Below are 27,327 nucleotides of genomic sequence, written 5' to 3' on the forward strand. Positions count from 1 at the left end.
GATCCAATTATAAGTTCACTTGAGGTATAAGATCTAAAAATGTAACATATTTTATAAGATATAACTAATCTTTTATTGACATAAGTTGGCGTAAATTATAGTGACAAAATAATGATAACAGATGAGTACAACTTAAATATAGATGTAATTACAACTTTAATATAATGTAATTGATAATGATTAGAATCAAAAAATGATAAAACAAATATTTTTTTTCTTAAAAATACAAAACTTTGAAAACTTTATTCTTATAAAAATATTATAAAAAGATTTTTGTTTCAGATTTTTTATGGAAATTATTATATTGACCTTTTAAAGAAACTTACAAGAAGAAGCGGGAGGGCAAATGATCACCCTCTATGTTTTTTGAGGACTCGCTATTTTTTTTATTTTAGCTGAGTACTTTTTAAATTAAGTTTTGACAAACTATTTCTAATTTTATGAAATATTTTTCTTATCACCTTTTCCATGCTGCAAAAAAATGTCAACAACTATGACATTTTGGACATCAACACTTTTATATATGCATTTTTTAAAAATAATAATAGCTTCGCGCATTTATAGATAAAATAATTTTGGCCACCCTTTATATGGAACCGTCCCACTGTGCGTTACTTATAAGCATTTTTCTTCTCTCCATTTCTTCATCCTTCAAATTAAAAAAAAAGAAGAGAAAAAGATGCATTTGACAGCATCGTCCTAAAATAATGTTCAAAATAATACGTTCGCTCTTCATAACTTTCTATAGTATTTTTATAATACACGTAAAATTTACTTACTAGTACTAACCAAATGTTTTTGGTTTTATAAGTGGCCCGTGCTAAAAATAGGTATACAAACGTATAATAATAAACACATAAAACTACAGTAATTCAAAAAGCTACGTAAAGAAACATAGTGGAAGCATCCCCAAACATCACGCCTTGAATATGTGAAAGCACCACCAAGAATCATTTTAATATTCGAGAAGATTTGCAAAGATAAAATTGTCTACTTTTTGAAAACCATTAGTTATAAGCGAATTATTTGAAATATTCTAATTCTAAATCTAAACATGCGACAGGACCAACTGCACTCAACCAAGTTAAAACGTAGTTTTTAAATCTAAAAAGTCAATCATTAAATTTAATTAAGTTATATCCAATAATATATCATTTAAGTAATAATATAAACGGACTGTTAAATGTTGTATGTTGGTTGTTATGTTGCAAACATTAGTCTCATAATATTTTATAATAAATATCGTTATAAAAAAATATTTACGAAATTTAAAAAAGTTTATAAATTCAAAGACGATCAAAAGTTTGAACATTATTTAATCATTAGGTTTTAAAAAATTGTTTGTTAAAAGTAAAGATAAGGGTGTAAAACCAATTATAAAACGATTGTTCATTATTAATACATGTTAGTTACACGAATCCACAGCTTTGCTAAACCCATCATCAGGTGAGTATACATATTTGTCCCCAACTCGTATGTTAGCCACTTTGGTGTTATATTTACGGTATATGATGAGGTGTTATAACAATGATAAATGTTGATTGTCTAGTAGTAGCCTAATTTTAAACTATTATCGCTTCGATCTGGCGAAGAATTCAAGTCGCTGACTGTACTGCTGTTGTACTTCTGACTTAACAGTTGCTAATAATCTTAAGTAATATACTTATCTAAATAGCAGTGTCTCTTGACGCAAACGCGCGTTTAAGAGTTCCAAGCACGTTATTTACTTTGTTTTTTGCTCTGTTGCAGTATGGAGATCCTCAAAGATTTTCATTCTAATAAAGGTACTTAAAAATTTTTGTATGAATAATGTGCAATTAATTATTGAAAATTACAGCGCTATAAAATATTATTAGATTTTTGTTTATCGACTGTGCAATAAAGCAAATCTTTAACGCTTAAGAGCCGTTTTTTCTAAGAATCAGGCAAATTCCTGAAACTGTGGAAGTGACCTCCTCCAAATTGCTTGAATTTTTTATATATTGATCAGAATATAGAAAAAACCTGTTGGGGAAAAAAAAAAATTTCAAAAATGTTTCGTTCACTCGGAATCTGGGCTTAAATTTTTGAGATTTTATTAAAAATTTTTAGAAATTTAGTTTTTGCCACCTTTGAACCCATTTTTTTGGCGAGGCAAAAAGTTGCACATAGCTTTTGTAGTTAATATCAGACGTAACCCAAAAGCTCTCTCCAAAAAATATAAAAAAGTTGCGTGACACTGTGCGGTTGGCTAATTATCATAGTTCAAAAGTACAAAATCAATCACTTTTGTCAATTTTTAATCGGAGTTAATTCTAGCGGCGAAGTGTTGCACACAATTTTTCTTTTAGGATTTGAAATTATCAAAGGTATTGAGTCTAAAAATGCAAAGAAAGTTATGTGATACCTAAGGCCTATTAATATATTAAGGCTTGAAATTGGAAAAAAATGTTTTAGTATACTTACAAAATGAACCATTACGGCAGAGGCGCTTAGTTTTGTAAAAATGTAAACATATCCAACTGTCAATACAAAAAGGTCCTAACATAATAATAAAAAAAATTCGTGTGATTTTGTCACACGCATGATATAACATGAATTAAAAACTGAACAAAAATCTAACATCAAGATAACTATATTGCTAATTAAATAAAACATAAATCAAACATTTAAATGTTTTTCCATTTAAAAATTAGTTTTTCATTTATTAATAGAGTCATTTACACACATTATCCACCACATCACACATAATTTCTACTCTGCTGCAGTAAGTTTCTCTAAGAATAATGATGACTGTATTATAGTCTTCTTCGGATAATGAATAATCGCCACAACCACTGATTAGAAAAGGAGCATTTACTAAACAGATAATTTTATCCGTTTGGTTATTTATCTCCTCGGTAGTAACTGGCCAGCGAAAAGTATTCTTCTCTTGCCCGTTAATCATACAATTAACTCTGATCCCAGTTATAGATACCTGAAAGTATTAGCGCAACATTTAAAATAATATAATAAAGAGTTTATGATTTGTTTAATTTTGCTTACATTCAATAAAACTTGTAAAGTCTTATATAATGTCATTCTGAAATTATTTTTACATTTTATTTATATTCCTTTTATTTTAGAGCACTGTTTTGTAAAACAAAATAAAAACTTGAAACTAATATATACTTTGAATAATATTACCTCCACAATATATCCAATATTCCATTGTTTTTCATATGCAACAGCAACCCAATCATTCACTTTCCATACAAGACAAATTTCTTTTGCAAGATTGGCGATGTCTTCCTCATATTTATTATCATCTTCATTGTTTCCTGCCAGATTAAAGTCATCATTTTCGCCATAAACTTCTTTGTTATCGTTAACCTGACTATTTTCATTATTTTCTGTTGTCGGTTCTACCAGCTTACCTTTTCTTTTCAGGTTACTAAATCTATAACAATATCAATTGTACATATTTTTAAACATATGTAAACAAACACACAAAATTATAACTTTCACCTAAATTTTAATTTCATATTTGTAAAAGAACTATTTAACAGTCAGAAACATAATCTAATTTGCAAAAGTTTTGATAGCAACAATGCCTACCTTGAAAATAAAGATCTTATCTGTTGGCTAGTTACATATTGATCAAGCAGAAGTTCTCTCCTCAGCTGCATGTGAACCTGCTCAGGGCTCATTTTATTACCTGATTCTTCTCCACGAATAAAGTATTTATACAACAGTTCTTTCTGCTGATTTGAAAATCTAAAAGAACTTCGAACTGGTAATGCCCAACCTTGCAATAGAAAAATGTTCATGCAATGTGGTTTGTCTTTTACGGAAGCACTGTTAGAGGATGAAGAAATTGGCATATTTAGTTGTGAAGTAATTTTCATCTTATGAACAAACGAGTTGCGAACTTTATCCAATGATGTTAATGATTTCGGAACTGTATGAAGACCGGATAGCATGTGTTCTTCTAACTCAGCATCGCTTTCAAATGATAAAGTACAATTCATTTCAGTGCAAAATCTTAATGAATATAATTGCCTGTCACTTCTTTTCTGTTTTTCCTTAAGTGACTTGTTACGCTTAATTGAATTATCTGTTTTGCTATATGGCAACAACAACTTAATCGAGGGTTGAATTTTAAGATTTCCATACTCTTGTTCAATTCCCTCACCGATATTGAAATAACGCCACATCTTCATACTTTTCTCACCAAACTCAAATGAGTGATAGTTGCTAATGTTCTTAATCTTTGGTCCAGTAACTACAGTTTTATCATTGCTAATTTGAGCAACTGCTACTTTTGCATCTTTAGCGCCAAAACTATAATGCATAGCCTTGTGTATATCTTCAGCAGTCAAAAGATTATTACCAGAGTCAACGTAACTCCTTAAAATTGTCTTTACAACTGCACTCTCCCTGTCACATTGATCTTTTCCACAACAGGGTTCATTATAATCATATCTCAGCAACTTTATATCTCTCTCTTTGCATACATTGTAGATTGCTTCAGCTGAAAGATTTCCCTGATAGCAGCCGGCATTATCAGATTTGGTAAACATTTTCTTGATATGCGGTTGATCAATTCTGAATTGGTCTAAAACTGCAGTGGCTAACGAAACAACATCACCTATTCCCTGATCACACCTATACATTGAAGTAAAGTAAACACGTTTGAATAACTTTCCTGCTATTTTTATGAAGAATATATCCACATGTAAACTCATTCCTTTCTTGCCAAAATACTCTCTTTGGCCCTCTCTGTATCGAACCGGAAGAATTTTTTGACAAAAATCTTTAAGCCAGAAAGCAGTTTCATCGTTTAATTGCTTAAAAGCTTCGATTTTTGCCTTTTTCTGTTGAGAATCTCTCATCAGGTGTTTTATGTAGTTGAATACATCCTTTACAGCAATTTCCAAATCATAAATAGAATCAGCATCGTCAGAATTTTGAGTTGTTAGTTCTTTGATCATCTCGATAGCTTTGCACAAATCATAGCAATCGGCACATACCACTTCTGATATCTCTGTGTTGGATTGAAGATTTTTTTCAGATGGATCTGATAAGGCATGTTTTGAGCTATGAGAAGAAATGTTTGAGTCATTGACACTACAATTGGTTTGATAACTTGTTTTCAAATACCTTTTTCCTTTTTCAAGGGCAGCTTCGAGAGATTTAGAACTAAATCTTTGTGCCAATTTTTGTAATGTTTGAAAACCATTCATGCCTGAAGCAGTAACATCATCTAATCCAGCTAAGCTTTTTCGACTTGAAGGTTTTATTGCATGCAATACTTTCCACAAACTTGAATCAGATAATGGTATATAATTGTTTTCACTACAACTTTTTCGATAGAACATGATAGCGTGGCTATATTTTGTCGTCAGTATTGCATGCACTATCTTTTGTTCTTCACCGCTGTCGTATTTTAATTTGGTTATTCCATAAGCAACATCATGCAAAATACCGCTTGTAAATATAAAGTCTAAGAAATGTTCACACTTTGTTTGATCAAGACTAGATCGGACGAATACTTTCTTCTCTGGAAATGCCAACCCTTTATGAGATGCATGCCATTTTCTTGCTGTTTCTATACGATGTTTGGTACACTCAAATGTGTTCATTATAAACTTTTTGGTATACTTGGTATGGTCTAATAATGAGAGGATAACTAACTTTCCCATGGAATCACTTTGCTTATATACTTTCTGAGCACGAATAATTTCAATTGGGAGAGGGCTATTTATTTCATCAACATTTTTACTGTTAAGAAAATCTATAAGTATTTCCTCTTGTCCAGGAGCAACAGCTTCCGCAAATTTTTTCTTTAATAAGTTTTCTAGGCGAACATACTTGCGTTTTAACTTATCTTTAGTAGTATCTTCCAGATATTCGAACTTCCTTTTTAATCTAAATTTTATTGGACTTGCATTAAGAACCTCAGTTACACTCTCACGGCTTCTTAGAGATTCGTCCAAAATCTCCTGTGAAACATTAATTTCACCGGGATCAAATTCTTCATCTGGAGTAGCAGGTGTCATATATGTTTGTTCTTGTTGTGTTTGTGTTTCTGTACATAAATTGGTGTTTTCGTTGACTCTAGATAAAGCAGTTTCTTGCTTTAAATGGGTAAAACACAGCATTGCACCAACTGAAAATACTTCATTGTATCGCTTTGACATTGATATGACGACATGTATTGGTGACGCCCTTAAAGCGGGAGATTTTTTTCCTTTTATATTTAGATGGTGAGGATGAAAGCATGTTTTTGGAGGACTCCATGCAATATGAAACGTGTACCGGTGAAAAGCACATATTTGTTCATCCTTTACAAGATTTCTTTTAAGTCTATTTGCAATAAGTCCATTTTCTTCCCAAATATTATTATCGTTTAATCGCATGACCTAAAAACAATTTTTTAAACAATTATTAAGTGTGTCATTTAAAGCATTGTTTATAATCTGACTCTTCACGAAAAATGTTTACAAGTTTGAAATACATTGTTGTTATTATTAAAATACAATATTGCAAGAGTGTGATTAATTTAGTGATTATTTATTAAAAGAGTGAGGAATTAATAAAAAGAGCTTTTTTTTTTTGTTTAAAGAACTTTGTCTCAAAATCTTATTGCAGAGAAGTTATAAAGTATGTAATTACAAAAATTATATTACAGTCTGCGTAAATTTAAAATACATAATTACCTTTAAGTTGATGAGGTGTTTCTTAACATCAACATCTCCCAGCTGATGAATGTAGAACATTTTGTTTATAATTTTATGTTTTTTGAATGATCCACAATTTCCTTTTGAAAAGCAACAACAGTTTTCATAAAAATATATGTTTTGTTTCATACTCAACTAAAAACAAGTTCTATTTATGCAGTACCTATTTCTCAATAGCAATGATAAAATATCTACTCTATTTATGCAAATTTTAAAGATCGTTAAAATAAAGTTAAGACATTTTTATGGTAAAGTAAACAACCGCCCACTAACTTGTTTCTCCACAATCGTGATATCAGCGATTCTTTTTCCATTCGATCACCACAAGTTATTTGGTTATGACGTAAATTTAAACAATTCACTTCTGATCATGTATTGTTTTTTATTATTATTTATTTCAATTGTTATGATTTCTATATCATAGTCAGAAACGCTTAAATTTTTTCTTAACATTACGTGCAATGTTTTGTGTAATGCTAAATGCTAATTTTGGATGATAGAAATTTTATTGTGAGCGAAAACCTCATCTGTGTGTCCAAAAAAATATCTCTTTGTACTTAATCATTTTTAACAATTTGTACCTTTGTTTTTAACTTAATATCTAAAGATCACACGAATTTTTTTTATTATTATGTTAGGACCTTTTTGTATTGACAGTTGGATATGTTTACATTTTTACAAAACTAAGCGCCTCTGCCGTAATGGTTCATTTTGTAAGTATACTAAAACATTTTTTTCCAATTTCAAGCCTTAATATATTAATAGGCCTTAGGTATCACATAACTTTCTTTGCATTTTTAGACTCAATACCTTTGATAATTTCAAATCCTAAAAGAAAAATTGTGTGCAACACTTCGCCGCTAGAATTAACTCCGATTAAAAATTGACAAAAGTGATTGATTTTGTACTTTTGAACTATGATAATTAGCCAACCGCACAGTGTCACGCAACTTTTTTATATTTTTTGGAGAGAACTTTTGGGTTACGTCTGATATTAACTACAAAAGCTATGTGCAACTTTTTGCCTTGCCAAAAAAATGGGTTCAAAGGTGGCGAAAACTAAATTTCTAAAAATATTTAAAAAAATCTCAAAAATTTAAGCCCAGATTCCGAGTGAACGAAACATTTTTGAAAATTTTTTTTTTCCCCAACAGGTTTTTTCTATATTCTGATCAATATATAAAAAATTCAAGCAATTTGGAGGAGGTCACTTCCATTGACTGCCTGATTCTTACAAAAAATGACTATAACCTCATATTGCGGTTCATAAAATTTTTTTATTGTTTTTATTAAACTAAAAAGGGCTAAAAAGAAAAATATACAGCAAAATGAAACCATAGTCGAGCAACAAGAAGTTTAATCACTAAAAAATATATAATATTCTGAAATTTAAAAATGTACATAAAAACTTTTTATTATGTAGGTTTTTATGTAGATTTTTAAAAGTTCATAAAAAATTTTGTTATTATTTTCAGAACCAGATATTTGTTTTTATGTAATCTCAACAATATTAGCTAAATATTTGTAATGATTTTATTATCCAAAATCATTTCCTAAACAATTTTATTTAAACTTTAAAAATTCCACAATTTAACAACAGGTAAGTTTCAAAAACTATACCTTTACCATAGAAACGGTTAATTAAGGATAAATCATAATTCCGAAATTATAATAAAACGTTTTAATACTTTTTTGTTTGAAATTATTATCATTTTTTTTTTTGGACAAATAAAAATGAGTGTTAACTAAATAATTCTGAATTTCAGAAAATGCATTCCAAATTATCTGGAATTCGTATCGGCAATATAAAAAAGAAAATAAAATATAAAAACTAAAGTTCAACAGAGAGTTACTACAATTACAGGGAGGATACAAAGAGATATAAATAGAGATTTAAAAAGTTAGGTTTATTATTGCTAGATAATAGAACAAGATTTGTATGTTCAAATATTTTAAAGAGATTAATATAACTTTTATCGCCACCCGGAAATACTAGATAACATTCTAAAACCTCAAGACCACATTATAAACTAACAAGACAACAGGAAATATGAAAGATTGTAACTTTTTTCTAGTGTAGTAAACATAGATATGAATACTACTATAATAATTTTTTTATTTTCACAAAACAATTTTATACTTCTACTCAACTGTTTTTGTCAAAAACGAGGTTTAAAATAATGCAGTTGTCACAGTTGTCAGTTGATACACAGAAAAAGATAATATAAATTAAAGTTAATTTATATCAAAAATATTTAAATTAGATTTAATCAAAAAAAATAGGTAAACCTATAAAAACTGAAAATTATTTTTAACAATATTTGTATGATCAATGAAATATATATAAAAAAGTTCAATATATATATATATATATATATATATATATATATATATATATATATATATATATATATATATATATATATATATATATATATATATATATATATATATATATAACATACTTATCTTTAATACTATGATTGCACACAAAATTTTTCATCAAGTTACTTGTGTGACATGGATGTAAATAATAGTATATGCATCCCAGTTCAGGATGTTCCTAAAGAAAAGAATTAAAGAATTAATAATAATAAAGAATTTTATGCAAGAATAACCTTACACTTTTTTTTAAATTTAACATCCATGTTTCAATAATTAGGTGGCTTCGACAGATTTTTTTAACGCCCTTTTTTTATTAAAATATAAGTTTGGAAGAGTTTGTGAAGAAAAGAACTTTGTGCAGCCAAGTTGTGAAAGAAAAGAACTTTGTGCCAGCCGAGGTTCAACGCGGGCCCAATAAGCGCCATTTTTTAGGAAGGAGGCATAAACTTCTTAGTTCATCCGCGATGCTCTGTGAAGGACTTCTGGAAGCACTTTAAAAAAAAAAAACTATGGGAACTAAGGAATAAAAACTTTAAAGTTGAAGCATACTTTAAAGGTATGGAATTCGAATCTCAGCAAATTTCGAAACAGTTGTGTTTTACACAAAAGTTTTATTACAGATGTGTTAGTTATTGTTTTGATAATATTGTTCCCTATAAGTTTTTTATATTTCTCTAATTATATCTTATATTATTTTTTTTATATAAATATATTTTTATTAAGTATTTTCGTTGTAACCAAAAAAAAGCAAAAAAAAAAATTTTTTTTTTTAATATATATTTTATTACTTTAATTTCTCATTTTCAAAAAAGCCAAGTTTATTTATTCCCTTTTAACTTGTAACACTGTAATACTAATATTTATGTAAAAAAAAGTGTTCACTTTGCATTTCAGGGCCGACAACACGGGTTTCAAAGTGGAGGTGCACAATCGTCAATTTCAATAAAAAAAAAATTCCTCTATATCTAGAAAATTCTTAAAAAAAAAAAAAATATCCTTCAGAAAAAAAATGGGGGAGCAAGTGAACCCCCCCCCCCCGCCCTGTTGTAGTCGGCTATGCATTTTATACAAATATTTTAAAATTAAACAACATTAATAATTTAAGTTAAATTTGAAAGATAAAATATATTTTTTTCCAAATGCATCATTTACAACCCAAAACTCTAACCTGTACAACCAAAAGATTGTATTACTGTGTTGTTATAGAGCTTGAGTTTTAAAATAAATATTTTCTATTTTATTACTTTCAAGTTAGTTTAGATTTAAACATTTAAACAGTTGAATCCTGTCATAACTGCTGTCATCTTTTGATGGTGCCATTTTAAACAAACAAAAACTCTAAAACTATATAAAAAATAAAACTTTAACATCTAAGAGACATTAACATGTTTATAATTTATTTTATATTTAATCTATTTATAATTTATTTCATTATTTCTGAATAAAATTATAGGGTAAGGAGAGTTCGTCAGGTTTTACATTTACAAAATAAATTCGTATATAAATTAGTATGAAGTAATTAATATTCACATATAAATAAGTATAAAATAACTTTTCTAGTATTAAAACATTTTTTTATTAATAAGGGTCTCTTCTTTGTTAATATATTAAATCAAAACAAATTCTTAAGTTACAAGTTACTTTAGCGTATAACTTGATTTTTTCAACATCAAGTCATATGGGGCGAATTCGTCAATTACTATAATCTAATTGAAAAATACGTCACTTTGACGATTGACAAAATTTCTTACTAGTGGTAAAGCTTCTGCTCTTTATCAAGAAAAGCTTCAGGAATTTTCAGTCATCTGAGTGTGATTTTTTGAAACAATAGAAACCAATTACGTGATGTCAAACATTTAATGTGCCAACTTTTTGGAATTCTATAATAAATGCCGCCAAAAAAAGCTTTTGGCTTGGCTATAAGTAGTAGATCTTAACCACATTATTGTGAGAGGAAATCCTCTATTGGCCGTCTTTGAACAAGAGCTTCTTCTTGGTTTTTAAAAAAAAATTGTTTTACCACCTAAAGAATATATTTTCTCCGAAATTTATCAGTCAATATTGTACGTGGAATATTAAATTGTTTTGCTGCGACTAATACAGCTTCTCAATCTATAAGTTTGCTAAGCAGTCTGAATAACTTCTGCATAATAATACTTTTTTGTTGCTTTGGCTTCTAAATACATATTATCTATCAATTTTAAAATGAAAAGTGTTATAAAAATCGACCATTATTTCAAATTATGTATTTGAAAATTATTAAAATGAATAATCTTTTAATAAATAAAATCAACCGTTATTTCAAATCATCTATTTAAAAAAATATTATTTTTTAAAACATTTATGTTTTAAAAAATAACATTTATGTTTTAAAAAATAATATTTTTTTAAATAGATGATTTGAAATAACGGTTGATTTTAATTATTAAAAGATTATTTATTTTAATAATTTTCAAATACATAATTTGAAATAATGGTCGATTTTTATAACACTTTTCATTTTAAAATTGATAGATAATATGTATTTAGAAGCCAAAGCAACAAAAAAGTATTATTATGCAGAAGTTATTCAGACTGCTTAGCAAACTTATAGATTGAGAAGCTGTATTAGTCAAAAATAATATTTTAACATACATACTTATGTATCTACAATACATACATATATATTGTATCATAAATTATTTTCAGTATTATCTTTTCTTTAACGACGAAGTTGTCCCTCATTTGAGTATATGCTAACAATTATTGCGTGACGATTCCAAAAGAAAAAAACATAACCTAAATTATTAATTTAAAAATATTGACATTGATCAATCGAAAAAAATATTCTTTATGGTCAAAACATTGCGAATTTCGATTATTTTTCGACGATAGATATTTTAGCATAAAATATTTTTTGATTTTCAAAGTTTACTTACGATATTTAGGGAATAATTGAAGGTAATTATGTTAAACATTTATTATTCAACAAATAATATTCAACAAATTGTTGAAAATGTTTAAAAAAAACCTAGTGAATAATTTTTTTAGTTCTTATACATTATTAAAGCTGAGTCACTGATTTGCCGCGTAACAAATTATTATATTAAAGCTGAGTCGCTAATTCGCCGCGTAACAAATTATTATATTAAAGCTGAGTCGCTGATTCGCCGCGTAACAAATTATTATATTAAAGCTGAGTCGCTGATTCGCCGCGTAACAAATTATTATATTAAAGCTGAGTCGCTGATTCGCCGCGAAACAAATTATTATATTAAAGCTGAGTCGCTGATTCGCCGCGTAACAAATTATTATATTAAAGCTGAGTCGCTGATTCGCCGCGTAACAAATTATTATATTAAAGCTGAGTCGCTGATTCGCCGCGTAACAAATTATTATATTAAAGCTGAGTCGCTGATTCGCCGCGTAACAAATTATTATATTAAATTTGAGTCGCTGATTCGCCGCGTAACAAATTATTATATTAAAGCTGAGTCGCTGATTCGCCGCGTAACAAATTTACCCCCCGCTTTACCCTACTTAATCGAATTTCATAGTTTAAAAAAAAAAAAATCTTTAATTATTATATTTTATATCACATGACATTAGATTTATTATTTTCGTTATATTTTCAGGGTTTATGAAGTAAACCCACCTATATATTTTTTTTACTAATAAAAATCTTTCATAAAAATTTCATGAAAAAAAAACAAAAACAATTGAGACAACCTTTTTTTAAAAACTAACGTTATTTATTCTGCAGAATATATATTATTAATCTGCAGATTATACTATTAAAAATAGTTTATTGTTTCTAATAATATAAACTAAATTATTTTTAAAGCTTTATTGGTTAATAAATGTTACTTTTAATCACTGTGTATATATAATATGAGGCGTTGCGAATGAAAGGGGCACACCAACCAAAATCAAGTTTTGAGTAAGCGCGCGAAATAACACTTTTTCCTACCACGTGGTAGAAGAGTTTACACCCCCTCCCCCTCTGTGGTAGTTGGTGGTTTTTTCAGACCCCCCCCCCCCAAGCTACCACATGGTTTTTGAACGAACGTTTTACTCGTTACAAAGTGTGTTTCTTTAGATTTTATCACGTGTAAATAACTTTTCAGTTAGAAAGAGGCCCACTGACACGTTGATCTTGTGTTATATTGTAGATGACAAAAGTAAAAAATAGTTAAAGAAAACGGATTTTCAAAAATTGGTTGGTGTGCCCCTTTCGTTCGCAACGCCTCATATAAACTAATAGAAAAGAAAATCTTTTTTTTTTACCTGTTGACTTATAAAAGACCATTTCTCAAGCAATGCGTGTTGGTGCTGCCTTGGTACCAGATTCCATATAGATTCCAAAGAAAGCATAGTTCCATCTAAAAAAAAGCCAAAAAAATCAAAAACAAATATCGTTAATTTTAGAATATTTGATAATTTATTTATTAGGTATATTATTTAAAGTAACTTTATTTATAATTTTATTAATTTTCAATAATCAAATTTTTAGTAAATTTTAATTTTTTATATTACAAAAAAACTGGTTTTAAAATGCAACACATAAAAAATCTATTTAATCTGATTTCCTAACCGTATGTTTTCAGCAAATAAAATGTGACTATCTATAAACATAATATAAGACATAATATTAATAATTTTTCATCATGAGTTCTAACGGGTGATAAGTAATTATCCGGAATGATTTTATTTATCTGGAAAACTCAATAAAAAATAAAAACGAAAATATTTTTAAAAAGTTTTAAAGCATATTTAACGCTTATTTTATTTTTTTACAAAATTGTCTTCTATAGTTTCTTTTAATCGACGATCTAATTGAGACTTCACCCCTCTAATAAGCTCTTGCGCGCGTTCCATATCAAATTCAGTAAAAGATTTTTTTATTCTCTGAGTTGATCTGAAGCACACTACTTGTTGTCATACACTTTCAACTGAAACTGAAACTGAAACTGAAACTAGAAATCTTCAATAGGTTTACACTCTGGGAGATTTGAAGGGTTTTTTTCCTTGGGTATAACTAGAGCATTGTTTTCAATTAAATAAGCTACCGTTTTCGCATAATGTGCACTAACTAAATCTGGCCAAAATATGTAATTGTGATCAATTATTAAAATCAAATACAAAATATGTAATTGGTACTGTTTCAAAAATGATATCAACCTAGCTTCTAAACATTCTTCCATATATATATATATATTGATTGATCTCAAAACTATTTTCTCTAACCAATGATTCAGTAAATCTTCAACACAAAAATGCTATTCAAAGTAGAACATTATTTTTAAACTTAGAAGTTTTTGCAAGTTTATTGATGGAGGAGCATTTGTTTTATCATCAGTATAATAGAATCCATTTTCATTAATAGTTAAATGTGAAAGTTTGAATCAAGATTCATTATCCAAAACCCAATCACGATCCTTGTAATTCATATAAAAGAATTGACACTTGCTTCTCGCTTTCACCATCTGAACAAAAGCTCTACCTGGTATTTTAGTTTTCTTGAAACAATAAATTCCTATTTTATGATCTAAAACCATTGAAACATACATTTAATTATAATTGAATATTTCAGCTTTTTTTGTGATAAACTTATCTTATTGTTTGTTGATTGTCTCAATCAATTTAAACCTTGTTTATCAAAAATAACGGTTTGCCTACTCATGGTTACTCCGGCAAAAAAATGATCACCTGTGTTTTCCTCATTCCTTCATTTATATATTTTTTCTTGTATATACATTTTTGCTCTTTTTCAGAACTTTTAAAAAGATTTTTCAGACTTCTTCAGACATGGTTTATAAGTAAAACTTTAAAAATTTTCTAAATTTTTTTTAAAAGATAAATATGATTTTTGTAGTGCATTAAAGTTTATTAATAAAAACCACATAACTGTCCACGTGCGAGAAATGACCTAATTATTTTAAAATGAAGCCATTCCGGATGATAATTTATTACCTGTTATATTAAAACAATTTTTGTTATACCTTACATCATGATACTTTTTAATATATATAAACTTATTGATTAAAGACTATTAATATTAGCAAGATTGTCAAGTCAAAATCAAACAATTTTAATTTAAAGAAAAAAATAACTACGTAACTTTGATTCATACCATGACAATAAGCAACAAAGTACAACACAGGGACATTAAAACTTTCACTATAAAGGATATGGTGCTCAAATGTAACTGCATAACATTTACTTGAAGTGATAGACTGTTTAATAAAGTAGACAAAAAATAAAAAAATATTTTAACCAAATTATAGATAACATTGAACATATATATGTTCTGTGTCTTGTTTAATAAGTTAACTTACTAAAACTACTATATTAACACAGTGCAAAACAATTATAAATTAATAATAAACTACTATATCAAATAAATAGTTAATAAATTGGTTCGAACAGAATGGGCATGTTCAATTTTGAACATATAAGTTAGCAGGACTAACTTGTTTAACCACTGGGGCTGACACGGTAAATGATGTACTGTTGCGAATATGACTGTTAAGAAGGATCTCAAAACAGCCAACAGATCTGGCTTGTGCAACTTTTGTCAGGAAGGGCATTCCATTGCATAACAACGCAGTTGTTAAAGAAGTTGTATTGGACAAGACAGTTATTGTCTTTTTCTCAGTGTATACACGTGCAATGTATTATGTAAATTTTTATTAAACTATTTTTTTTGGTTGAATGTAGAAGAATGTCAGAAGCCTGTTGATGTAGTTGTAGGTTGTGAATGAGGTTAACAAACTTTGTTTTTTGGGCTTGATTTACCAAACACCAGAGGTGGTCTTGTAAGTGGGCCATTTTATATGGGAAAATTGAAATCACCTAAGATAAATAAACGATTCCATTTATTAGTTTAATAGGCTCATTTTTAAAAAATAATGGTTTTTGTTACTTCATTGAGAGCTATGGCATTGTTAACTCAAGGGCGATAAATACTGCTGACTAGCAGAGATTCATGGGACAGTTTAAGTTCCAGTCTTGGTTATTCTGAATTTTTAATCTTAAGAATGAAATGCAGTTGTAAGATATTAGTTATGTATGAGTTAATAGAGTTGTTGACATAGAGAGCAATGCCTCCTCAGCACCCTAATCAATTCTTTTCTAAAGAAGTTGTAATTGAGTAAGAAGAGGATTGAGAGCTTGTTGAACCAGGTTTCGGTGGTAAAGATGATGTTGTAGTTGTTTTGTTCTGTTATGATTTCTTATTCTCCTAATTGATTGGAGGAGAGGGATGTTGCGTTTGTCTAAAAAAATGAGATTAAATGTTTATAGAATGGTGTAATTTTAAGTGAAAATTTCACTGTATTTTAATATACTGGATTTTTGGCAGAATTTTCATTGAGGTTGATAAAACTTAGGTAGTGATTTGTTGACGCCTGAAGTATTTCATAATTGATGTAATGCTTGTTTCATAGAATTACTGCTAATAAAGGGATGCTTTTGGATGTCAATTATGTTTATTGTCACTTAAATTGACACATCTGAGAGAGTTTGTTCTAATGACAAATCTATATTTCTCTTTATTGCCTACAATCTCAAATGCTTTGCTGGCTACAGTCTTATTAAAGTCTAAAAATGTTTAGAGTTTAAAAAAATTTTATTATAATGCAAAGAGTTTTTGTTAAAATAACTAATTAAAAATAGTTCCCAAAATTACAGAATTTTTGTATTCATTATTTTCTACAATATAAAAAAACCTAATTATAATAATATTCCATTTTGAAACAAAATATTTACATTATTCAAATAAGGAAAGGAGAAAACATTAAAAACTTTGACTACAACAAAATGTTTAAACATTTATAGCATTTTAAATTTATATTTCAAGTATAAACTAAAGTAATTGTGTACTAATTTTAGATTAATACACAATTACAAAACTATTGTTAATAATAGTATTTAACAAGGACCTTCCACTTTATAACTGACAAAACAACTAATTACCTGACACTCAAATGATTCTTCAAAATCCGTAAGAACTGTTTCTTCATTTTCAAAATTTACTTTTTTAATGGATTTTCTTACCATATAACAATCTCCATCCTTACAAAAAAATTTATATACTTTTTTTAATTTTCATATAGAAAAATTTTTTTATAAAATTTTCAAACATAAAAAATATTTTTACTATTATCACTAAAAACACAATTATTGTTAACTATGATTTTAGTTAAAAAAATTTTAAAATGAAAGTTTTTACTTTAAAGTTTACTTAATATGTTGACAAACATGAACAATGTCAATTTACTTATTTAACCAGGGCCAATTATCAAAAATTAAAGAATAAATATTTTTATTTTTAAAATTAAACTATGCCAAGTTAGTTACATATAACAATTTGTTATTAATCAGATGTTTATTTGGTTACAATTAATTAATAATAAAGTTCAAAACTAATCTTTAGACTATGAATTTGAGTGAATAAAAATCAAAACAATCTAACAATAAACTTCATGAATAATCTATTTTGCAAAAGATTCAATAGAAAGAATGTTTTAAATGGAATGAGGTAAAAATAAAACGCCTAAACCAAAACCCTAAGTCAATGTTGCAGCACTCCTCACATAATCTACCTATTTGTCAGTCAATGTAGCAACACTACTTGCATGTTCCACCTATTTGTCAGTCAATGTAGCAACACTACTTGCATGTTCCACCTATTTGTCAGTTGATGTAAATTTAACCACTTAACGAACCTATTAATTTTCAAAAGTGTGTCAAAAACAAATCTATTTTTTTTTTTAATTGATTTTACTGTTTTAACCATGCAAAAAAGGAAAATAATAATAATCAATAAATTTTAATATATTTTAATAATTTATGACCTTCCTAATTGACCTTTGAAAACTTGCTCGACATATGTCGAGCATTGCAATATTGCATAAAATTCTTGCAAAATTCTTGAAAAATTGAAGTGAACCTAGTTGCAAACTTAATTTCCTCTATTTCTAAACAATAAAATATAAAGTTGATTTCAATAAATTTATAAATTTATGATTTTATTAAAAACTCTAATTATATAACATTACATAAACTTTCGTAAATGTACATTTATGGCACTGTAAAATTGTAGAGACTAAAAAAATGGGCACAAATAATTCAACAATGCAGGTTACGCAACAGATAATTCATGCAAAATTATCAATCACTTAAAAAAAAGTCACGAAACAATGCAATGCACTTCCAACCGCCCATGTGTAAACACTGGCGCGTGGCAGTCATAAAAAGAAGAGTTTATCGTACAGGAAGCGCATCAGATATCATAATAACCAATCAGAAGCTTTGCTCGACATATAGCGAGCTAGCTCTCAAAGTATACCAATTTTTGGTAATGCTCGACATATCTCGAGCAAATTTTTTTTGGCTAAAAAAGTTTGCTCGACATATGTCGAGCAAATTCGTTAAGTGGTTAATAAGTTTCCTCAATTAAACTTAATTAAATATATATATATATATATATATATATATATATATATATATATTTATATATATATATATATATATATATATATATATATATATATATATATATATATATATATATATATATATATATATATATATATATATATGAAGACCTCAGTTGAAAAACCAGTGTTGTCACATTTAAAAAGTATTGAGAAAGTATTTATTGATCATTAATAAAAGTCTTTATTTAAAGCAAATGAAACTAAGCAATTTAAAAAAATTTATATTATAATTATTTTATTTAAAATTTATTCAAAACAAAACATTTTGTAATTTTTTATACAAAATTTTTTTTTTCTTTGCTTTAAATAAAGACATTTATTAATGATCAACAAATACTTTCTCAATACTTTTTAAATGTGACAACGCCGATTTTTCCACTGAGGTCTTCATATATATATGTATATATATATATATATATATATATATATATATATATATATATATATATATATATATATATATATATATAAAAGAGTAAAAAAAGAGAATAAAGAAAAACAAATAGACTTTCAATATATAAGTTCTGATAAAATAATAAACAATCTTTTGAATAAACTAATTTAAAACAAATGATTTAAAAAATATATATATAAAGAAAAAGATTAAATAAAAAAAATTAATTTGAATTATTAAAAAGCAAAGTACACTTATAGAAAAAAAAAGCAAGAAAGTAAAGAAAGTAAACACAGAAAAAGGAGAGAAAAAAATAAAAAATTAAGCAAACAAGAAAGAAGAAAAACTAAACAACTTTATAAAAAAAATTCCAAAAAACAAATCTTCAAAAAAAAAAGAATTAGAAGATAGGTTTTTTTTATATATATTTTAATTTATTACTATTTTTATTTAATTTGATAATTTTATTTTTCACATTATATTCTAATTATAAATAAACTACAAATAAAGGGTGCAAGCAACCACTATTAAGTTGGAAGTTACTAGAAAAAATAGAGTTAAAAAATGGTTAACAGGAGACTTAAAAAGTTGAAGGTTGTAAGAGTCAGAAAAACATGAAGATCGGAGAGAGTTCTAAATATTTATAAGTGTGGGAAGAAAAACTAGACAAAAAAAGTTTTTAGAGCAATAAAGTTTTTAGAGCATACAGAAACATACAGTTAAAGAATGTGACTTTGCTGAATGATATGTCAAGCGTGAATAAAAGTTCCTTTGACCAGCGACCATGATAGTATTTTGTACAAGAGAGGAAGAGATACAACTTTCATCAATGGGAGAGAAGCCTGAGCTTGGCAAGTAAAGCAGGTCCAACTATGTTTACAATGTGTTTTTGGACCTTGTCTAGAATAGGAGCATCATTAGAAAAATATGTCAACAGTATTTCACACACTGACAAATAAGAAATTTGTTTCAATAATATATAACATAATTAAGTCACTATTTTGTTTACTAATTACTAACTACTGTTGCTATTTATTCATTTACTATTTATTGTTTGAATATTTTATTTTTATGATTTTCTATATTTTCTATTCTTTAAACGGTTTTACTATCTAAATCATGTAAATTTATCACTACTGCAAGTTTTGCAACAAAAAAATAAAAAATAATCATAGAGCTATCTAATGTGACTTGCTCTTTTTGGATTTATGCACAACGTTTTCCAAATGACAAACATACTTACAATCTGCTTTTCAATAACTTTTTAAAATGGTTTTGATTTAATTGCATATCAAACAATATAAAATTCCACATGCTCTCTGATCTGAAACTTAAAGGAACTTTTCCTGCAAGAATCCTCCTTGTAAAATAAAATCTCAAACCCCCTGATTACCTCAAAAATTTATTTATAAACAAGAACAAGGTGATAACATTTTTATAAATTCATTCCCTCCTTACATTTCTGGTAATTTTACAATTTTGATCTTTGACTATATTGCACACTTTTTCTGTATTCCTAATAACTTACCTATTAAAAAAAAGTAAAAACATTTAAAAGAAGCTTTAGGAAATTTAATTCCAATTTTTTTATCCGAGAAATTTTTGATATTAATTGGAAACTTCACCTAAAAAAGAGATGATAACATAAATGAATCTATATATTTGTTCCTTAAAACATTTGAAATAGTATTAGACCAATATGCTTTCTAGAAAGAACTAACAAAAAACAAATCAAACTTCAATCTAAACCCTGGATAACTTCTGGTATAATTAAACCTATTTCTACTAAAAACATAAAAAATTTATTTTTATTTTATAAATTTATTTTATTTATAAAAAACATAAAAACTTTATAAAAAATTTAAAAAACTTCTGGTATTTTAAAATCTATTTCTGCTAAGAATAAAGATCAAAAAATGTCAATACCAAAAATCTATTTTTAAATTTAACTTAAACAGAAATAAAAATAGCCATTTATTAAGATATTTAAAAAAATGCATTAAAATCTTTTTTTAATAACAACCTCAATAATGTAAAGAATATTTGAAAAGGAATTAAAGTAATCATAAACATAAATCTTCTATTAATACAAGTTCTTTAGATTTTAGTTAAAATCAAAACTAAATGTCTTCTCAAATCATACCAGTATTGCTAATATATTTAATAACTATTCAAGACAAACTACTTAAAAAAATGTTCATTCTAAATATGTTTTCGGCTTAAAATAACTTGTGCTTATTCTTTTCTCATTTATCCCATGACTTAAAATCCAATCTCATAAAAAGTACTATTAAAAATAATAAAAACCTTGGTCTCAAAAGTCTACCAACATTTTTCTAAAGTTGGTATCTCACATAATCTCTTTCTGAGCACCCAATCCTCCTAGAAATCCTCTCACATAAGCTCTTCTTGAGCACCCAATCCTTCAAGAAAAACTATAGTATTAGAGGTATTCCTTTCCTCTAGTTTTCCTCTTATCTTTTAATAGAACGCAATTTGTTTCAATTAATGGCATCAATTCAGAACTAGCTAAATCTTGTAACAGTGTTACACAACACTCGGTTTTAGGACCATCATTTTTACTTATTTTTATCAATGATTTAAGTGTATCACTTAAATTTTCTACTTTTATATAACCAAATTATTTCTTGTTTACACTTAGCCCTGTAATGAAAAATGACTAGAATATGCAAAAATTTTATAAAAAATAGAATGGGTAACTCAAAAAACCAAAAATAACGAACTGATTGCTTTTAGTGACCAACCAAAAGTTCAAATGTTCACCCATGATATATATATATATATATGTATATATACATATATGTAAATACATATATATATACACATATATACACATTTATATATACATATATATATATACATACATATGCATATATACATACATATATATACATACATATACATATATATATATACATATATATATATATATATATATATATATATATATATATATATATATATATATATATATATATATATATATATATATATATATGAGTATATATATTTTTTTGTTGATTCACCTCCTCAAGGCCGTGAAGGGCACTACAGACGAGGCTTTATTGTGGTTATAACCCTCTCTCAACTCTATATCTTTGAAACACGAACCTTGACGAACAGGGCCGCTGCGCAGAGAAACAAGTTGAGCGCAGTAATACCAAGGACGTGGTGGGGATTGAACTCGAAACCTCTCGCTTATGAAGCGAGCGCTCTACCACTACACCACTACCGCACTTAGAAAAATATATATATACACATACATACATATATATGTATATATATATATATGTATATAATTACAACGTTTAGCATCTCTTTTAGCTTTACTTTATAACCTTACTCTTTGTTTAATATCTCTCTAAAATCAAAAAGTTGCACTCTTTTCAATGCTATTTCTGATTGAGTTGACCAAACCCTTTTTCTTTATCCTTCCGCCAATATCATTACTGTTGGTGACTTGATTGCTCATCACACTGAATGGCTTGGCTATCACAGACCACACTGAATATCATGAATCACACTGAATGGCTGATATCAGTGAGTCTGCAGGCATTAAGGCCCATAACTTTGGCATCTCTTAATCTCTAACACAAATAGTCAACTTTCCGACAAATAGTCTTAAGTGCTTCTTATCACGGTTTGATCTCTCTAAAACTATTATCTCATTCTTCCTTTTACAACTACCATAAAGCTAACGGGACTTTTTGTGATTTCCTTATGATGGCCCTCGGACAGAAATCTTTCATCTTTTTGCTGACAAGCGTGCTTCTTATGTAAATTCTTGGATTCAGGCTGGCATAGAAACTTTTATCCCCTTTTGACAATTTAAAGTCAAGCCTCATTCTTCTCTGTGCTGCTGCAGTTTCTAATCCTAACCATTAATTCCATATCTACCACCAAAACAATTCTCCACAAAACAGACGTCTGTTTATTATTGCTAGTAAATCATTGTAAAAATATTTTGTCTAACGCCAAACCCACTAATCTTATGTCACGAAATCTCGTAATTTATCTAAAAAATTAGGCTTCCGTTTGTTGGCTATCACATCTTATCTGATACAGCCAACAAACAGGTTGATCTATTGCTTGACAATTTTATCACTCCAGCTTCTGTATCAAAGTGATTTCCTGCTTAGAATTTTCAACAGCTTGTGATCTGGAAAAGATACCTGTTATAACATTGCAGAAGTGTTTTCTGGAGCTGTTGTCTATACTTTTAAATTTATTTAACAAGTGCTTATCAGAGTCTTGTTTTCCAGCCTGCTGGAAAACAACATTTTTTATCCCTATTTGCAAAAATTAAGAGATTGAAGAGCGATCTGACACACCTAACTACCATCCCATTAGTCCTATTATTATCATTAGCACGGTTTTTGAGTCTTTAATTAACAAACACTTAATCCCTCATCTTGAATCTAATTATTTACTTTTAGATCATAAATATAGATTTCAATCTTCTTGTTCTGCTGCTAATTTGTTAATGGTAATAACAGATAGGTTTTACTGTGCATTAGATAGATGCAAATAAAGTGGTTTCTAACTTTCTTGGAAAACATATATTAAATCCATAGCAAAATTAGCATCTTTTAAGGTTGCATCTCTTTAATGTACTTGCAACTTTCTTACTCTCGATTCTTTATCTCTATAAATCTCAAATCCGTGATTGTATGAAATACAGTGCTTCGGAATTTGCTATATTCATCTTGTTTTCCTGATTAATATGATTTGCAATCTTTCAAGTCATCTTTTAATTGCTTGCAATCTATTATGCTTCATAAACTTCTCTTCCAATAACTTCCAAACCTAATAGTGGTTGCTTACAACCTTGTTGGTAGTAAAGATCTTTAAAAAAACAACAAAAACATCTACTACTAATTAGTATTCTGATTTTGAATATTAAAACTCATTATAATTCATATAGCAGCACACTTAGTTAACAAAAGTTTTTTCACTCACCTTGCTTGTTCGCAGCACAAAATTGTCTTGGAATTTCATACTTATTGTGCAAATATCATAACAACATCTTTTAAAATCTTCCTTACTGATATAACCATCCATAATTATCTTTATAGAAAATCCATACTTATAAATAAACCTTAATAAAAATGTCTGCATTTTAAGAAAAAGTTTATAATTAAACATAAAAATGTAATTTTTTTTTTTTATGAGTACCCCTATGGTTGGTCCCAGCAGTCCGAAAATTAGAAAATTTATAATTTTTGTAAATAATAAGGGGGGCAGGGTCACTTAAAATTATTTTAAAGATATCTTAAGGGTTATTTTTGTAGCCTGATATATCTTTTTTTAGATTATGTTTTGTTTTATTGCAAAAAATGATGGAAATGGTCAGCCCTACCCATTAAAATACATGATGTTTATATTTGAGAGGTAGGGGGGGGCGTATATATTTTTTCCTACATATTTTAAATAAAAAATATTTTTACATTTGCATTTATTTTTTAAAGAAAGATTATTTTAAAGTTTTCAACCAAGATTTTTTTTCTGTTGTCTAAAATTTTAGCCGAAGATCTGCAACAACTAATAAATTAGCTTGGCTATCTTCTTCGTTTCTGAAAGTTTCAATGAAGTCTTGACCAAGTTTAATAGCCCGTTCTGCACAATCATTTACAACAAGAAAACCAGTGACATAATTTTTAAATCTAATATAACCTGAAAATTTTTCCCAGTTTGATGAACTAGTTTTAAGCCATTCTGTCTCATGTAATGTCATTTTTAATAAATCAAATAAAAACCAGCTTTCAGGACCAATAAAGTCTTCAATATTTTTAGTTATTTTTTTTCATTGTCAGTAAAAATTTCGGAGTTCAGTTTCCCCATCTTATAACTGGTGGGCTTCGCTGTTTGAGCTAATTTAAGAGCTATTTTTTGTAGCTGATCTACAGGTAAACATTTATCAGCAAGACACATAACCACAAATCTTTCATTTAAATACTAATTGTGCTTTTTAAGTGATTTCAGTACGGCTTCTGCTGGTTTGAAACTGAATTCAGAATATTGTATCATTTCATTAATAGCTTTTAGATCTAAAGAAGGTGCTATGGCAGGGATAGGAGCTTTAATAAACCATGGAACATAAAATAGTGCTGTAAATGAAGCAATTTCATAAATCAGCTTTCCCTCTTGCAATGATATTATGTTAGGACATAAGTTACTGAATTGTGGCTGAAGAAGATCATATGTTAAATAATAAACTCCCTGTGCCATAAACCTGGCATGATGCGAAGCCATTGGAAATCTAAATTGAAATTTTGTTACTTTGCCACCTAACCAAAGAACTGCTAATTTTATAAAATACTGGTAGTCATTTCTTGGAAATATATCATTATCTAGGCAATTTTGAAGGAATGTTAATGATTCAGAAGCCTAAATTTCAAAAAACTTTATTATTAAAACTTATTACTAAACACATTAATCTAAATAGGACAATTAAACCAACCTGCTTTTCCAAAAAAGATATAATTTTTTTTTCTGAGTCAAATCTTTTTAGGTTATCATAATTTATCTTCTTTTCAAGAATCGATTTCCAATTACCCTTCAGCCTATCAAATAATTCAGTCTTTGGTCCACTTGTTTTACCACCAGTAAGAACATTTGAGAAGTGCTAAAATATGTTTATTTCAAATCATTTAAATAAATTTTATTAATAAAGCATTTAATTCATCAAGAAATATTAATAATTAAATATATAAATAAATATAAAAATATTATATGATTTTTTCAATATTTACCTTTATATGTAATTCATAAATGTGATGACGACAAGCCATCCAAATTAAAGCTTTTCCTCTCCACTGCTCAATAAGAGTACAGACTCCTTTTAGCCAACCAGTATTAGTAACAGTGGTGTCAAAGGACAGACAATCAACATAGTCAAATAGCTCCCAGTCTTGTAAAGTTTTTATGATTGCTTTCCCAAGAGACTCAGCAGTGCCATCTTCCACAATTAAAATACCCAAAAGTTGGGAATCTGAGAGATCTGGTGAACTGATTAGTACAGCTACTCTTTCAACTTTTTCTTTACCAAGTTCTTTCGTTTCTAACATAATTTTTGAGTCAAAATGCACAGTAAGACTTTTACCCTTAGCCAATGTAATAAAGTTGTCTTTAATATTAAAGGCAGTTTTTCTTATACTTAATTTTTTCTGCCTCAAAATACTTCGTTTAGAAATAGAAAAATCATCTGTCGTTCCAGAACTATTATTTATAAGAGAGAGTATTTGCAAGAGTTGCACTCAGTGCAGTCGAACTTATTCCATATCGTGATGCTGTTGGAGCTAAATCTTTTCCTATATTTTTTGGAACAATAAGAGGAACAACATTAGATTTTCTAATTTTTCTAGAAGGCTGTAGATACTCTTCATCTTGGTTATCATCTAAAGTATTAAAAAATTTTGTTTTCATATTTCTCAGTAACCAACTCTTTCTGTTTTCTTACGGACTCTTTTATTCTTTGATTTTTTATTTTCATTTCTCTTTTTGTTTTGTTTTTTACAAATTTTTGTGAAATTTTATCTTTACCCAACATTTTCTGAACACGCGCTCCTTTCTGGTCGTTAAGAAAATCTGCATCTTCTCTTCTAGTTTTTATATCTGTAGTTTTATCTTTCATAATAATACCTTCACAATTCTTTTGACTTACATCAAATACCTCCTCTAGCATTCTTGAAAACTGTTCTCTTTTTAAAACTAAATTTGTACTTAAACGGTTCCTGTGTTTGTTTAAATCTTTTCTCTTCTTTTCCAAGTCAACAATCTTGTCTCTAAAACCAATGTAGAAGAATGCATTAAAATTAATGTAATTTATTATAAATATATAAAATTGTATGACTTTATAATTGCTACTTATATAACATAAATTTGAAATTGGATTAAACTAAAAATTAAAATTATTTTAAATTTATAAAAACCTGATATGCTTGTCAGTATTAATAAAAGGAATTCCTGCTTTTTGCCATATTTTCTTCACCTCATAAAGAACACATGGTAAACATTTTTGGAGACAACCACCTATTTCAGCACATTGTGCAGTAAAAAAATCACCAAGAGGACATGAAGCTATACTAACTGAGGAAATGTTTGGAAAATCAGCTCTTAGCATAAGATCTCTGTAATGGTAATATTGCAATACAGTTTTTTTAGTTGGCAATTGTGTATTAGGTATTGTTCCAATTCTTTTTCCAACAAGAAAAACTTCACTATGAGATATTTTTCCAAAACTATTTTTTGTTTGCATTATTTTTATTTACACTAAGATAAAAATTTTAAAAATTACTGATTTTTTTAACTTAAACATTCCCCCCCCCCCTTCCTCCCAAATATG

General features: G+C 27.7%; 2 protein-coding genes across 3 annotated transcripts; both read right to left on the reverse strand.

Annotated features, from left to right (window-relative positions):
* Nucleotides 1-720: 720 nt before the first annotated feature.
* Nucleotides 721-27,283, reverse strand: LOC100214812 (ubiquitin-like-conjugating enzyme ATG10). 2 transcript variants are annotated; one of them, XM_065801159.1, is made up of 6 exons: nt 23,943-24,108; nt 17,043-17,141; nt 15,199-15,301; nt 13,353-13,447; nt 9,167-9,264; nt 721-1,104 (listed from the first exon to the last, which is right to left on the reverse strand). In XM_065801159.1, the coding sequence occupies exons 1-6, from the start codon at nt 24,099-24,101 to the stop codon at nt 1,023-1,025; spliced, it is 636 nt and encodes a 211-aa protein (XP_065657231.1). In that variant the 5' UTR covers nt 24,102-24,108; the 3' UTR covers nt 721-1,022. The 2 variants fall into 2 exon arrangements, 1 of the variants encoding a protein (XP_065657231.1); XR_010639583.1 differs by lacking the exons at nt 721-1,104; nt 9,167-9,264; nt 13,353-13,447 and adding exons at nt 25,444-25,608; nt 25,736-26,767; nt 26,915-27,283 and having other exon boundaries at nt 15,228-15,301; nt 23,943-25,370.
* On the reverse strand, nt 2,690-7,367 carry LOC136082310 (uncharacterized). Its single transcript, XM_065801158.1, has 3 exons — nt 3,577-7,367; nt 3,166-3,418; nt 2,690-2,956 (listed from the first exon to the last, which is right to left on the reverse strand). Exons 1-3 carry the CDS (start codon nt 6,378-6,380, stop codon nt 2,696-2,698), a joined length of 3,318 nt encoding a protein of 1,105 aa, XP_065657230.1. The 5' UTR covers nt 6,381-7,367; the 3' UTR covers nt 2,690-2,695.
* Nucleotides 27,284-27,327: the final 44 nt, after the last annotated feature.

Source organism: Hydra vulgaris, chromosome 07 (assembly GCF_038396675.1).
Source record: "Hydra vulgaris chromosome 07, alternate assembly HydraT2T_AEP".
Classification (NCBI taxonomy): domain Eukaryota; kingdom Metazoa; phylum Cnidaria; class Hydrozoa; order Anthoathecata; family Hydridae; genus Hydra; species Hydra vulgaris.

What these genes read in the sequence shown, in the direction of transcription:
- LOC136082310 (XM_065801158.1), bottom strand. Translation starts at nt 6,380, where the DNA reads ATGCGATTAAACGATAATAATATTTGGGAAGAAAATGGACTTATTGCA. An exon ending in ATAAGATCTTTATTTTCAAG is followed by an intron (nt 3,419 to 3,576) that starts GTAGGCATTGTT and finishes ATATTGTTATAG; the next exon opens with ATTTAGTAACCTGAAAAGAA. An exon ending in ATATTGGATATATTGTGGAG is followed by an intron (nt 2,957 to 3,165) that starts GTAATATTATTC and finishes TAATACTTTCAG; the next exon opens with GTATCTATAACTGGGATCAG.
- LOC100214812 (XM_065801159.1), bottom strand. Translation starts at nt 24,101, where the DNA reads ATGCAGACATTTTTATTAAGGTTTATTTATAAGTATGGATTTTCTATA. An exon ending in GGTCTTTTATAAGTCAACAG is followed by an intron (nt 9,265 to 13,352) that starts GTAAAAAAAAAA and finishes TCTTTTCTTTAG; the next exon opens with GAACATCCTGAACTGGGATG. An exon ending in AATCATAGTATTAAAGATAA is followed by an intron (nt 1,105 to 9,166) that starts GTATGTTATATA and finishes TTGACTTTTTAG; the next exon opens with ATTTAAAAACTACGTTTTAA.